General features: G+C 40.5%; 1 protein-coding gene across 1 annotated transcript in view; it reads left to right on the forward strand.

Annotated features, from left to right (window-relative positions):
* The window catches only part of LOC117807537 (phosphofurin acidic cluster sorting protein 1-like), a 100,213-nt gene that overhangs the window by 79,561 nt on the left and 6,277 nt on the right, over positions 1 to 14,375 (forward strand). The window contains exons 11-23 of the mRNA XM_034676856.1: positions 1,786 to 1,869; positions 2,157 to 2,278; positions 5,578 to 5,713; positions 6,014 to 6,118; positions 6,221 to 6,327; positions 8,244 to 8,398; positions 8,603 to 8,713; positions 8,806 to 8,908; positions 9,649 to 9,691; positions 9,774 to 9,816; positions 9,911 to 10,052; positions 12,466 to 12,704; positions 14,178 to 14,297. Of these exons, the coding sequence (XP_034532747.1) occupies positions 1,786 to 1,869; positions 2,157 to 2,278; positions 5,578 to 5,713; positions 6,014 to 6,118; positions 6,221 to 6,327; positions 8,244 to 8,398; positions 8,603 to 8,713; positions 8,806 to 8,908; positions 9,649 to 9,691; positions 9,774 to 9,816; positions 9,911 to 10,052; positions 12,466 to 12,704; positions 14,178 to 14,297 (1,510 nt within the window). The remainder of the gene's footprint in view (positions 1 to 1,785; positions 1,870 to 2,156; positions 2,279 to 5,577; positions 5,714 to 6,013; positions 6,119 to 6,220; positions 6,328 to 8,243; positions 8,399 to 8,602; positions 8,714 to 8,805; positions 8,909 to 9,648; positions 9,692 to 9,773; positions 9,817 to 9,910; positions 10,053 to 12,465; positions 12,705 to 14,177; positions 14,298 to 14,375) is intronic.

Consider the following 14,375-nt stretch of genomic DNA (forward strand, 5'->3'; position numbering starts at 1 on the left):
TGGATTCTTATCTGCCTGTTGCGGTCGCTTTATCATGAAACCGTCCTCATTCAGCTCTCCTTCTTCTCTGAGCTCTGTGGTTCACACACCTTTTAAAAATAAACAAATATCACAACTTTGAACCCTGCTGCTATCATCACCACCGCTCATGGTTTAAGTTTCTTAGTAGAGATCAGTAACCTAAAGTTTCTCTCACCTGCTCCCATTGCCGGACCATAGACTGTATAAAATATGGACGTAGTATCCTTGACGTCACCCATCTGTTTCTGAAGCGCTGTTTAGAGGCCAATCATCGGCGGCAGCCATATTGCTGCTGTCGAGCGATTGTGACGTAAAGAGGCGGGCTTTGAGCCTCCTAGCCAACAGCTACAGTGTTCCCGCCTGCCAATCAAGTCAGCTGTGCCTCTCATTGGAAGACTTGTAATCTCAATATCTTTGAAATTGCCACGTTAGAAAAAAATTCACCCCCCCTACAGTGTGTGACGATCAAGAAATGAGCTATCCAGACTACACTCGTCTTTTGTACCAGGCTGTAAACATGTTTATTTCTGCTGTAAAGAACAGCTTTTTTGAATTGGTGTGTATGTGGTTTCCAGTACTTCCGGAGCCAGCCTCAAGCGGATCCTCGATGAACTGCAGTTTTTAACACTTCCGCATTGGACTCATATTTTTAGTGCAGAAGTTGCCGCTTGAATCCAATGTGGAAATAGCCATAGCCTGCCAATTTAGAATGCTAACCGCGACTAACATTTCAGCCACATTATTTACCAATATGATGCTAACGGAAGCTAGGTTTTACCGTACCTTACGGTCTGTGGTGTCAACAAGCAGAAGCAAAATGTGTCTGAACTCTTTTCTGATTGATTTGACATGACATGTGATCAGTTTGCCTCTGGTGTTGCTCATGTAAGTGAAAGTTAATAACCATCATCAAGGGGTTTTAACCAATCAGAATCAAGCATCTTACACAGCTGGAAGATCAGTAAGAAAGCCGGCTAATAAGCTACATTAGTGACTTATTATGTGTGTGTTGTTATGGAGGATTTTTGCCTTAAAATTCAACAAATACAATGACTTTGTTTTCAGTTTATTCTACATTCATGGTTTAAAGGCTTTGAAGTGAAAGTACATTTTTTCCTTCAGTATAGAGATGTCTTAAAATGAAACAACATGACGTGTTTATTTACACAACACTAACTTCCTGCCTTTCATCCACACTTCATAAAAGACAAGACAGTGAAATAATGAAACAGTGGCACTCATAAGCATGAAAAACAGTGCGAGACAACACCATGAAATGAAGCTGAGAACCCAGCAGTGTATTGATGCGACTCCACATTGATGTGGTAAATATCCTGAATGTGAAGCCCATAAAAATCGCCCGGCAGGGAGGCTGCGTGCAAACATAAAATTCATAAATGTGTCACACTAAGGTTTCCTGAACAGAGCAGAAATCCAATACATCTCTGACACAGTCGCCGTCTGCTCAATAAAAACTGTTTAATCTCACCGAGCTGAATGGATTCCTCTGGATGTGTTTGCGCTGCGGTTCCTGCACTGAAATAAGCCTTTTTGTGCTGTGACTGCTGACTGCACGTCCAAAAAAAACCATCCTTGTAACAGAAAAGTCTGCTTTGATTCTCATGTGTTGACTCAAACACTGACTATTGTGTGAAATGGCAAGAGAAGATTTTGGCACTGCTGCTCTTATTTCAGTCATCTGTTTCCTGAATATTGAATCTCATTAAAGCCTGTAGACTGACTGAAGTTCCCTCGTCTCTCCAGCAGGGGGAGCAGCATCCACTTGAGAAGATGAAACACTCACGCAGCCGCAACTTGGAGGAGGCACTCTCTGAGACCGACACACTGGTACGACTCTACATTTGTGTGTGTGTGTGTGTTGGTGTGTGTGAGTGGAGGAGAATTAATGGTGTGTCAGTATCTTTGTTAATATCTCTGTGAGAGCGTTTATTTTTCGCTGCCATCTGCGCTGCGAGAGAGACAGATTGAGAGAGATGGAGAAAAAAGTGATGGAGAGTGTCGGGAGAGACGGCTACGAGATCAAGAGTATCTCCTTCTTCAGACACTGACAATCTGTCTTTGTGTGTGTGTGTGTGTGTGTGTGTGTGTGTGTGTGTGTGTGTGTGTGTGTGTAGGAGCTAACAGATCAGGAGCTGTTTGCTGAGGTGGGCCCCTGCATCACGGTGTCTGTGGCTGAGAAACCCCGTACACCCTTAAAGAGCAGCAAAAGTGAAAGCCAGGCCATGCCATCCCCAAGGTAATTATCAATGACAAGTTTGTGAATTTTTTTCAGGTCAGATTTTTTTTATCAGTTTTTTAATTTTATTTTAAGTCACAAAAATAAAAAAAATAGACATGAAAATTACAGGTAACTATATTTAAGCTTTATATATATATATATTTATTAATTTTTTTAATCAGTGAAATGAGCTGGACAGTTTGATGAAATATAAAATTTTGCCTTGTTTATTTCTGTACATTTTAACCCTCCTGTTATGTTCAGTTTTCTGGAACAGCAATTATGTTCCTGGGTCAGTTTGACCCGGGGCATATTCAATTATCCAAATGTGTCAGAACCCCAAAAAATCCCAATAAACATTTTTTTAAATCTAATTTTTAACTCAATTACTAACCATTTATATCAAGATTTAGTCCATTGGTGTTCTTTAATTCTCACAGATCATGGTTCAATGAGGATAACTCACTCATTTTTCATTAAAATTTATGTTAAAACTTTTTTAAATGTACATTGGAAAGCCCTAACTATAAATACAATAGTTTGACATGACATAGATTTTTGTTAATTTAAGTTTAAATTTAGAATTTTTTCATTTTTATGAAGTGATATTGATAAATCAACATGACACCTCTTCTGTCACATGCTGCCTAGATTTTTATGCTGCATTTAGCTGGTTTGGAAGGAATATGTTGCCTAAAATAGACTTTAAAAAGGGTCAATTTGTCCCGCAACATAACAGGAGGGTTAAAGGATTTATGACAGATTTAGATGACTTAAAAAAATGTAATTATCTGCAATAATCTGTCCCTTTTAATGCAAAATAAATATAATACCTGCTAAATACTGTTATCTACAAAAAGTAACATTTCTCTCTGTACATTACCACACTTAATCCATCTCCAGACATACACATATCTACGGTACAAACCACAATAAGTCACTTTTCGGACTTTCTGACTGCAGCTCCACTTTTCTTCGAGCCGCCCCGTCATGTTGTCTCCACAGTGAATGACTCAAACAACCTTTGGGGGAATGAAGGGAAATTCAATCTGCCATTAAACGTGGGCTGCCAAGAACAAAAGCAAAATGTCAGGAGCAGCAGTAGCTTGTGTTCTTTTGTGGACTGTGTCACTGTGAAAGATGAGGAACGCAGTCTTTGGAAGGGCCTCAAGACATTCTGACAAAATGACTGAAATGTCAATTTCTTTTTTCAGCATGTTGGCTGATTTGAGTGTTTTTGAAATGAGGCAAAGCAGGGAAAAAAAGGATAATTGTGTCCTTCATGCTGTGTCTCTAAACCTGAAAGCATCAGAGGCATAGCAGCAGATTAACACACTTGAAGGTAGAAGTGTTCTGGATTTAATTTGTAGTCCATGGAACATTTTCCATAAGTGTATCAGGAGGCATTAGCTGTTAGCAGAGAAACCAGTCTGTTTGAAGACATGAGATTTACTCAATTTGTGACATCACAGATTGGTGAATCTCCTGAAAACACTTACCCAACAGAAACATGATTTTATAGCATGGCAACAGTGGAAGAGGCTTCTGGAGTGTTTGGATGCTTAAAGAGTCCCGCTCTGTTTTTTGTTGCTGGGGATTTTTTTTTCTATCTCTTTCCAAAATTTCCAGGACCAATCTGGGGTCCAAAAAATATTGCCATAATTCTTAAACTGCCATTTAAAATTAAGAAATATGACTTTATAGCATGGCAACCTTGGAAGAGTCTTCCAGAGTGTCAATGTGCTTGTTTTTTGTTGCTTGGTCTCTATGTCTCTTTACAAACTTTCCGGGTCCGTTCTGGGGTCCCAATAAAATATGGCCATAATTCCAAATCTGTCATTTTAAGTACAGAAACATGACTTTATAGCATTGCAACAGAGGAAGAGTCTTCCAGAGTGTTGAGGTGCTTGTTTTTTGTTGCTTAGTCTTTTTTGTCTCTTTCCAAACTTTCAGTGTCCGGAATTGGGTCCAAAAAATATGGACGTAATTCCTAATCTGTCATTTCAAAGGAGGAAATATGACTTTAAAGCATGGCAACAGTGGAAGAGGCTTCCGGAGTGTTAGGGTGCTTAAAGAGTCATGCCCTACTTTTGTTCCTTGGAATTTTTTTCTGTCTCTTTCAAAACTTTCCGGGACCTAGCTGGGGTCCGAAAAATGTGGCCAAAGCTCCTAATCCGTCAATGTAAATACAGAAACATAACTTTATAGCATCAGTGGAAGAGTCTTCCAGAGTGTTAAGGTGCTTCTTTTATGTAACTTGGTCTTTTTTGTTTCTTTTTCAATTTTCCTGGTCCGGTCTGGAGTCCAAAAAATGTGGCCATAATTCCTAATCTGTCATTTAAAATAAAGAAATATGACTTTAAAGCATGGCAACAGAGGAGGAGGCTACCGGAGTGTTGAGGTGCTTAAAGAGTCCTGCTCTGTTTTTTGTTGCTGGAGATTTGTATTGTCTCTTTCCAAAATTGCCGGGTCCGGTCTGGGGTCCAAAAAATTTGGCCAAAATTCCTAAACTGTCATTTTAAATAGAAAAGCAACAGTGGAAAAGGCTTCTGGAGTGTTGGGTATGCTTAAAGAGACAGTAGCTTAAATGTCCCAAAAATTTGACCATGATTCCTAAACTGTCATTGAAAATACAGAAACATGACTTTCTAGTATGGCAACAGTGGAAGAGACTTCCAGAGTGTTGGTGTGCTTAAAGAGACCTGCTCTGTTTTTTTTTTGGTTCTTTTGTTTTTTTTTGTCTCTTCTCAAACTTTAGGGTCTGGAGTGCAAAACATATTCTGGAGTGTTGAAGTGCTTAAAGAGACAGTAGCTTAAAGGAAAAGTCTCAGACAGAGGCTGATATGAGGTGTTTTGAAGACACCAACCTGACATTAGTCAAAAGTTTTTTAGCTTTAAATCATGGGAAGCTACTATAAAGCTATCAGAGGGACAAGATATCTCAACTCGGACGCCATTCTCTCTTCTCAAGTTGCCACTTAGACTATAAAAAACGGCAACACTAAAGATAGTCCAAACAGGAAGTCCTTTTTCATTAGCTGCTAGCTATACCAGAAGCCCAGAAAAGCCAGCCATCATCGGAACAGGTTTTAATCCAGTCACAAGATAGACGATGTGTTTCAAGATCATACTGGGCATAAATAACACGTCAAGCTATGATTGGTTAGCGCCTGATCTGTGCTCTTTTATTTCTTCTGGCCAAGCTATGGCAACATTTTGAGATTTTATGATAGATTTTTTTTTTTTTATGAAACCTTGTTCAGTCTGATCCCTGCTTCAAAAACATGTCTTTTTACCATACTGCATCACCCCCGCAGGTTGGACGGAGGCCACACCCCCCGACAGAAGCGCATCAGCACGCCCATGAAGGAGAGACAGCTGTCCAAACCTCTGAGCGAACGCACCAACAGCTCAGACTCAGAGAGATCCCCGGAGCTGGGGCACAGCACGCCAGTGAGTCTTTCCAGGATCGTGTTCTAATCTCCGACACACAGAAATAAATCTTCACATTGTGCTCCAGCGTTCCCACGGAGGGATTTACACTGTTGCTTGCTTTTGTTGTGCGGCCTCCTCCGCTCACTCTTTTTTCTAAAAGTAAAGAGCTCACATGCATCCTGATAATCTCTGACTCGCCTGCAGCTCCCCAATGAATTATGTATGTGCTGATGAGTCATCAGCAGAGTAAATGTGTCACTGTAGGGGGGTTATGTACATAAATTGTGCGTGTGTGTGTTTGTGTGTTTGTGTGTGTAGCTCCTCAGGAAAGTGGTGTATGACCAGCTGAACCAGATTTTGTTGTCGGATTCTGCACTACCTGAGAGCCTGATTCTGGTGAATGGCACAGACTGGCAGGGACAGGTAAGACTCTGTGTGTGTGTGTGCATATGTAAGTGTGTGTTGTCTTCTCCTATATCATTGTGTGGACTATTCTTCATATTTCTTCTTCTTCATGTGTTGCAGTACGTTGCTGAGCAGCTCCAGGTGCAGAGACACCCGGTGGTTTGTACGTGCTCGGCCGCTGAGATCCAGGCGGTGCTGTCTGCTGTGCTCACTCGCATCCAGAAATTGTGAGTGTGTGTGAAATGAACACACAGAAACAAACAACACACACTCACACACACACACACAGATCCAGAGTTCAAGCCACCCTTGTTTGGCAGTATGACTCATCGTCTTAGTCTTTTTCCTGCTCTGAGCCTTATTTTTCTGTTTTCAGTCCTCTGCTTGACCTTCTTTTTCTTTTCCTCCGTCCTCCGCATCTTTCCCTCCTCCTGATTCCATATCTATAAATTTATTCCTTTCATTCCTCTCTGGTCTTCTCTCTCCCTCTGACTGGCTCTGTTACAGGTTGCAGTTTAAATTGATGTTATTGGACTTAAGGATAAAAAAATGGGATAAAGATGAGGAGAATAATGGAGGTTGTGATACAAGCTAACAATAAGAAATTAATTTCATGAGTAAACTTTAGATAAAAATGCCAAGGCTGATAATATATTAATGCCAGCACCTCCATGTGTTTTGTATTTTTATTAAAAATTATTGTAGTAAGTTTTTTGTTACCTGAGAATCATAAAACCAAAATATATATTTTTATTTTAGGGGTGTAAAAAGGGGGGGGACTCAAAGTACAATACAATACGTTTCAGTGCAATACAGCATGATACTATAAGTCGTGACACAATATGATAGGAAATGATACAATATGTTAGGCTAAAATACAATACGATACGTTACGACACGATACGATATTATATGATAGGATATGCTACGTTACGACACGATACGTTACGACACAATACGTTACGACACGATATGTTAGGATACGATATGTTAAGACACGATACGTTAGGACACGATACGTTACGACACGATACGTTACGACACGATACGTTACGACACGATACGTCACGATACGTTACGATACGTCACGACACGATACGTTACGATACGTCACGACACGATACGTTACGATACGTCACGACACGATACGTTACGATACGTCACGACACGATATGGTACGACACGATACGATACGGCACGATGCGTTACGACACGATACGTTACGATACGTTACGACACGATACGTTACGATACGTTACGACACGATACGTTAAGAAACGGTAAGATACGTTACGACACGATACATTAACAAAGGGTATGATTCGTTACAACACGATACGTTACGACAGGATTCGTTATGACGCGATTCTTTACGACAAGATAAATTACGACACAATACCTTACACCACGACACGTAACGACATGATACAATACAATACTTTACGATCCAAATGGTGCAACAAGATACGACATGGTGCAATACGATACGGTGTGATACCATAAAATACAGCACAATACACTATGATATGAATGGTGTGATACATAACAATCTGGTGCAACACTATACAACATGATACGCTAAGGTGCAATACAGTACAGTAAAGTGCAACACAATACAATACAGTGCATTTTGTATGATCATATATGATCAAGGTGTGATCTGATACGTTGTAATACAATATGGAACAATATGGTGTGATTTGACATTACACCAGGATACAGTGCAATGCGGGGCAATATATTGTGGTATGGTGCAAAACATTACAGTGCTATGCATTAAGATATGAAACAGTGCGATATGGTGCAATTCTTCCAAAATCAATTTTTAAGGAAGTTTATCTGGGTATGTAGTTGTGATTACAGATATTTAATCCTGAAGGTCTTCAAGTTTTCAAACAACCATATCTTACAAACACAACACTAAATATGTCATTTAGAGTTGTTGTTGTTTTTAAGTCCTTGTAGTTGAATTTATGGATTTTGCTCAGGTGGAGTTGCTGCGCCGTTTGTTATCTTGTCTGCAATCTTTCTTTATGTGATTTTCCCGGGCATTGATGGATGAGACTCTGACAAAAGACATCCACCTCCACACACAGCTCTGATTACACCTCCCTCTCTTGTTTCTCTCTCTCTCTCCCTGTAGCTGTAACTGTAACTCGTCCATGCCCCGTCCGGTGAAAGTGGCGGCGGTTGGCAGCCAGAGTTACCTGGGCGCCATCCTGCAGTTCTTTGTCACCCAGCTCGCCAACAAGACGTCGGATTGGCTCAATCACATGCGCTTCCTGGTGGTGCCTCTGGGTGAGAGTCTCATTGTATTTCTGTATTGATTAAGAGGCTTTTTTTTTCTTGCTGAGTCATACTGCGGCATTTTTTATTTTGGGAAAGCAAAATGTCAAATGTCATCTCATCAATTGTTTAAACTCAGAGCTACAATTACCCCCCATAGAAAGCTGAACTTTATTTTCCTCCTCCTTTTTCCTTCTACTACACCCTCTTCTTCAGGCTCCCATCCCGTTGCCAAACACCTCGGCGCCCTTGATAACCGCTACAGCTCCTCCTTCCTGGACGGGGCGTGGAGAGACGTGTTCACCCGCTCTGAACCACCGCAGACTGGTACCAAATGTTGCTATTTGCTTAGCACAAAGACACATTTTGACCCTGATGTTCTTGGTATTTATTCTTCTTTGTTTTTCTGTGTCCACTAGATCAGTTAGATGTAGCAGGAAGAATCGCGCAGTACATCAGTGGCGCCACCGTCACCCATCAGCTGCCCATCGCTGAGGCCATGCTCACCTGCAAACACAGGACGTGAGTGTAGACGCCACAAAATCAATCAATCAATCAATCTTTATTTAAATAGCTCCAAACCACAACAAACGTTATCTGAAGACTCTTTCCAAACAGAGCAGGTCTAGACCACTCTATGTACTCTAAGTAAGAGAGGCAAGGACAAACTTCCTTTAACAGGCAGAAACCTCCAGCAGGACCAGACTCATGTTAGACACACATCTGCTGAGACCGAGTTGGAAAGAGGGATAGAGGAGATGAAGATAGAGAGAGATGATAGTAGGTGTAGATGCTGGAGTCTGGCACGTCCACAGCAGCAGAGATCCAGAGGAACCTACGGGACAAGGGAGCTCAGGGACTCCAAAAAGGTCTATGTTTAGTAACTTTAATGGGACAGGAAGAGTTAAAGTAAGCGGTAGACAGAGAGAGAGGAGAGACAGGATCCCAACGGTCAGTTCCCCCGGCAGTCTAAGCCTATAGCAGCATGACAAAGAGCTGGTCCAAGCCTGAGCCAGCTCTAACTATAAGCTTTATCAAAAAGGAAAGTTTGAAGCCTACTCTTAAAAGTAGAAAGGGTGTCTTCCTCCCGGACCCTGACTGGTAGATGATTCCAAAGGAGAGGTACCTGATATCTGAAGGCTCAACCTCCCATACTATTTTTAGAGACTTTAGAGGGGTAATAGGACTCTATGAGCTCTTCAAACACGAGCCAGGCTGCCAAAAAGCTGTTTTTAAAAATGTTCTTTCTCTCTCTTCCTCAGGCGAGATGAAGACTCCTACCAGAAGTTTATTCCTTTCATTGGGGTAAGATTACACTCAGTATAAAAACAAACAGATTACTACTGTTGATGTGGATTTGTTGCTGATGTCCCTTGTTGTGTTCCAGGTAGTGAAAGTCGGTCTCATCGAGTCTGGTCAGTCTCCGACAGGTGAGAGTTCTCAAACAGTTTTTGAACATGTCACGTATTTGTCTTTGACCTGCTCTGTTGATGGTGGATGGTTTTGTTTTGTTTTGTTTTGAAGGAGACACAGAGGAGGGCGTGGCGGTGAGCTTGGCTGTCCCCTCCACGTCTCCCCCCTCCCACGGCTCACCCACTGGGATGATTAAAGAGGCGGCCACACCCCCGTCCTCCCCCTCCATGGGCAGCGTCCTCTCAGTACAAGGGTAAGAGTGACCCTCGTTAATATTCCTCACACTTCATCTCCTTTATTCTTCATTAGTGGAGGACGGTGGATGCAATCTTTGAATTCTAAACTGGGTAGAACCAGGGATGCAGAAAAAACTTAATGTGTCTTCAGATTAATTTGTATAGTGTGTTTAAAATCAATATTAAGTACATTCTGATTGTTTATTTTCTGATTTCTACAACAGAATTTTATAATTTCCTTCCCATTACTTTGAACATTCGTTGAGCCAAGAACAAATCCGTTAAGATATTTAGAATCAGTCAAGTTTGCGGCATCAGCGTCAGATTTCTTAAAGCTCCTGTGAGACACTTTCTGTTTGTGGTGACTTTGGCGCCTCCTGTGGGCAAAGTGATATATCACTTCCTAGCTTGTCCTGCACTTTTTCGGACAATAAAACTCATCCCGTTTCCGTTTGACTATCGGGTAAATCACACATTTGGAACATTTACATTGGAGGAAGTTAAGAAAGGGCTTTTTCTTCATCATGAGATTCCCTTATCCGACACTCAACCCCTTGCTACGGTCAGAGGTGTTAAAAATGACAACAGAAAGGTCTGTTGTTATTATTGCTGTTTTTATTATTATTTAATTAATGTATTTTTTTTTTTTTCTGTGCTTGAAGGAAGCAGTGACAGTACATATCTTTGTCTGAAAATCAGCTTTGTACCATAGACTGTAAAAAATATGGACGTAGTATCCGTGACGTCACCCATCTGTTCCTGAGAGCTGTTTTGAAGCAAATCGACGGCGGCAGCCATATTGGTAATGCGGAACTCAACTAGGCAGAGTGTGACGTAGTGTGAGTCTCTTAGCCAATGGCTGTGTGTTCCCGACCGGGAGTCACGTCAGTTATGTCCTTATTTGGGCAAAACTCATAATCTTAATATCTTCTTAACCGTCACGTTAGAAAAAAATTCACCCCCCGTACAGTGTATGCCATTAGAGAGATTAGCGTTGTAGGGCCAAGCCGTTTTTTGAACCAGGCTGTAAACATGTTTATTAATGCTGCAAAGATCGTCTTTTTCCCATTCATATCTATGTGGTTTCCGGTGTTTCTGCAGCCAGCCTCAAGCGGATTTTCGATGTATTGCAGTTTATATCACTTCCGCATTGGCTTCATCGTTTGAGACCGGAGTTTGCCGCTTGCTTTGTACACAAGGGCCTTAAATTTTGTTGTTTTGTTCTGAAAATAATAAAATAATGAAAACATATATTGAAAAAAAATGACAACAGAAAATGGGACAATTTTTCAAATGTTCTATATAAAACTTATATGGGACATAAAGAATCCTCAATGTTAATTTCAGGCTTTTTCATACCCAGTTGAAAACTCCTTATTGGAGCTTTAAATGACTCACTTTGGTTGTCTGTCAGAAGTGGTAGCAGGTGTTTAAATTTGTCACTGAAAAACCTTGAAACCAACAAGTTAGGGATATCGCTTCTTCATTATTCTTCACATAAATTGTTTTGACTCTTACAATATGTTTTCAAAATTAATTCTGATTATGAGTGGCTTTTTATTGCTCCTGTGGTAACATTAGCAGACCTTTGGGCCATTTTCAGTAGTGATCTTTGATGCTTTTTTACATGCAGTATTATGGGGCTTTCAATATATATATTTTTCTAAAAGTGTAATATTAATTTGCAGAATTTTTATGAATTAAAGTTAACCAAGGTATTTGAATGTTTGCGTGTAAAATTTGACTTCATATTTCTGTTGTGTAAAATGACAATTTGAAAAAACAACTGGAAACACTCATAGGAGCCTGAAATCAAACTCTGCTGTATGATATTAAAACAGAGACCTGAAACATAGAAGAATGTATTATCATTTATGTCTTCTAATCTCTTCATCCTCCTTTTGAAATTCAGTGTTTTTGTATTTTAACACAATTACATATTAGATGGAAAATGTTCAATTCACCTGTTCCCCAAATAGAAATCGAATCTGAAGCAAAAGTTCTGAGAAGTAGATTTAACTTTCATCACTGTGTTGAGTTTTTGCCCCCGGCGTCACTTTGTCCGCTCTGTGAACTCGTCCCAGGAACTGAAACGACTCTTTGATTCTTCACCAGAGTTCTTCATGTTTGATTCAGTGAAGTTTTGCTCTGCCTGCTGCAGAGGCGACAGACTGCAGCTGTGCCTTATCTAATATTTCTATTTCACCCTCTGCAGAGTACAGTGGGTCCAACACTTGAACATGATGTACCAAATTTAACAGTTAATCCTCCGTTTTTTTAAACCAGTGTGGAGAGAAAGAGTCCCTGTGCTGCAGAGTCGTCTGTCATGTACTATTCCTCCCAAACCACTGCTGAAAATATGCTTTTCTTCTCCTGCTTCTGTTTCATAATCATAATAATACATCTTCTAAAATGTATTTCCATCCTCAGGAGTCCAAGCATGTCTCACGGCGTGGACGCCATCGGCCTGCAGGTGGATTACTGGCTCGCCTCACTGGCTGAGAAGCGGCGGGAGGGCGATCGCCGCGACACGGGCTGCAAGAACACGCTGAAGAGCGCCTTCCGCTCGCTGCAGGTCAGCAGGCTACCAGGAGGGGGCAGCAGCGACTCACAGGCCCAGGTCAGCACCATGGCCATGACGGTGGTCACCAAGGAGAAGAACAAGAAAGGTGAGAGGAGATCAAAACACGTCTGTCATGTCCGGGGAGAATCATCAAAGACATTTTCCAACTTCTTCAACATTTTCCTTTGAAAACAAAAAGTTTTGACTGATGAGTCAAATGATAACTATCAGCTGAACAGTGGTGTTCTATGTCATCAAAACAAAATATTAAACCAAACATTGTATATGAATCACACTCAACTTTGACAGAGTATTAATAAGGATAGGAGAGGGGCGTGTTGGCCAAGCGATCTGATATATACAGAGGCTGTGGTCCTCTTTGCAGCAGTCGTGGGCTCAACTCCCGGCCTTAATCATTCGCTGCATGTCCTCCCCCTCTCTCTACTCCCCACATTTCCTGTCTCTCTTCAGCTGTCCTATCCATTAAAGGCAAAATTTACCAAAAAAATTTAACTTTTTTTATTAAACTAAGTTTATTTATACATTTTTCCAATACAACGATAATAATTCACAGTGATGACACGCACTGAAAAATAGAAATCCTCCACCCATGATGAATTCCTCCCAATTAAAAAAAACACAGAAGTTATGTGAAAACTACAAATTAATACGGTAAGTGACACTAAAATATATAGTGCTTTTGAAAAACTAATTACAAAGCACTTTACAAACAATTTAAAAAAAGCAGTAGGCTGCAATTAAGAACATATTATTATCCAACAGAAGTATTAAAACGAGCATCAAAGCAATAAACCATAAAATCAACAAAAAGCAAATCTAAAATAGTGAGTTTTTAAAAGATATCCTCCAGCAGGTCATTCCACAGCCTATAGGGCTCGAACTGAAAATTCTTGAACGCCTATATGTCACGTTCTGTGACATACATTGTCAGGCAACCATCTACCTCTTCGACCTGTGTCTTTAAATCTGTGCAACATGAGCTAAACAAATTCTTAACATGGTTGTTTTTTGTGGTAAATGCATTTTTATTCTTTTATTCTTTTCATTCTTTTTTTGGGGGGGGGGGGGGGGCGGTGATATGTGTTGACATTCAATAATTAATACATACAGTTTTATATCTTTAAAGTAAGTTATGAAATACAGATAAGAGAACATTTATGTGATCAAGTTGTTCTCATTTGCATAACCACCTGTTCTCTATACAATAGCCTGCTAGCTAAAGTAACTATAGACATAAACAAGCAGACACAAAATATTGATTTAAAAATGATCTATGTTACTAGAAATATGATATAGAGTTTAAAAAGTAGTCCCTGATGTTGCTTTTGCTGTTGAGAAGAAGTCCCCGTTGTTGTGAGTTTCAACCAATCAGATTATTCCACACAGATGGGTAATAAGACAAAATCATTTCTCAGCTTGAGTTGAAAGGGAGCTCTCTTACCTGTGTGATACTGGTGTTTATGTCATGTTTGTATTTAATTGAAACAAAAGTGTCTTGTTGATCTGAAACTCACAGAAACGTCACTTCAACAGTCTTCCTCTTTCTTTCTGTCCTCAGTTCCCACCATCTTCCTGGGAAAGAAGCCGAAAGAGAAGGACGTGGACTCAAAGAGTCAGGTCATTGAGGGCATCAGTCGCCTCATCTGCTCCGCCAAGCAGCAACAGACCATCCTGAAAGGTAACCCGGAGCCTTCTGTCTTTTATCTCCCTCTCTTTTTTTATTTCTCTTTCTCTGTCGTTCTTTTATTCAGACTTT

The sequence above is a fragment of the Notolabrus celidotus genome, chromosome 23, assembly GCF_009762535.1.
Source record: "Notolabrus celidotus isolate fNotCel1 chromosome 23, fNotCel1.pri, whole genome shotgun sequence".
NCBI classification, from domain to species: domain Eukaryota; kingdom Metazoa; phylum Chordata; class Actinopteri; order Labriformes; family Labridae; genus Notolabrus; species Notolabrus celidotus.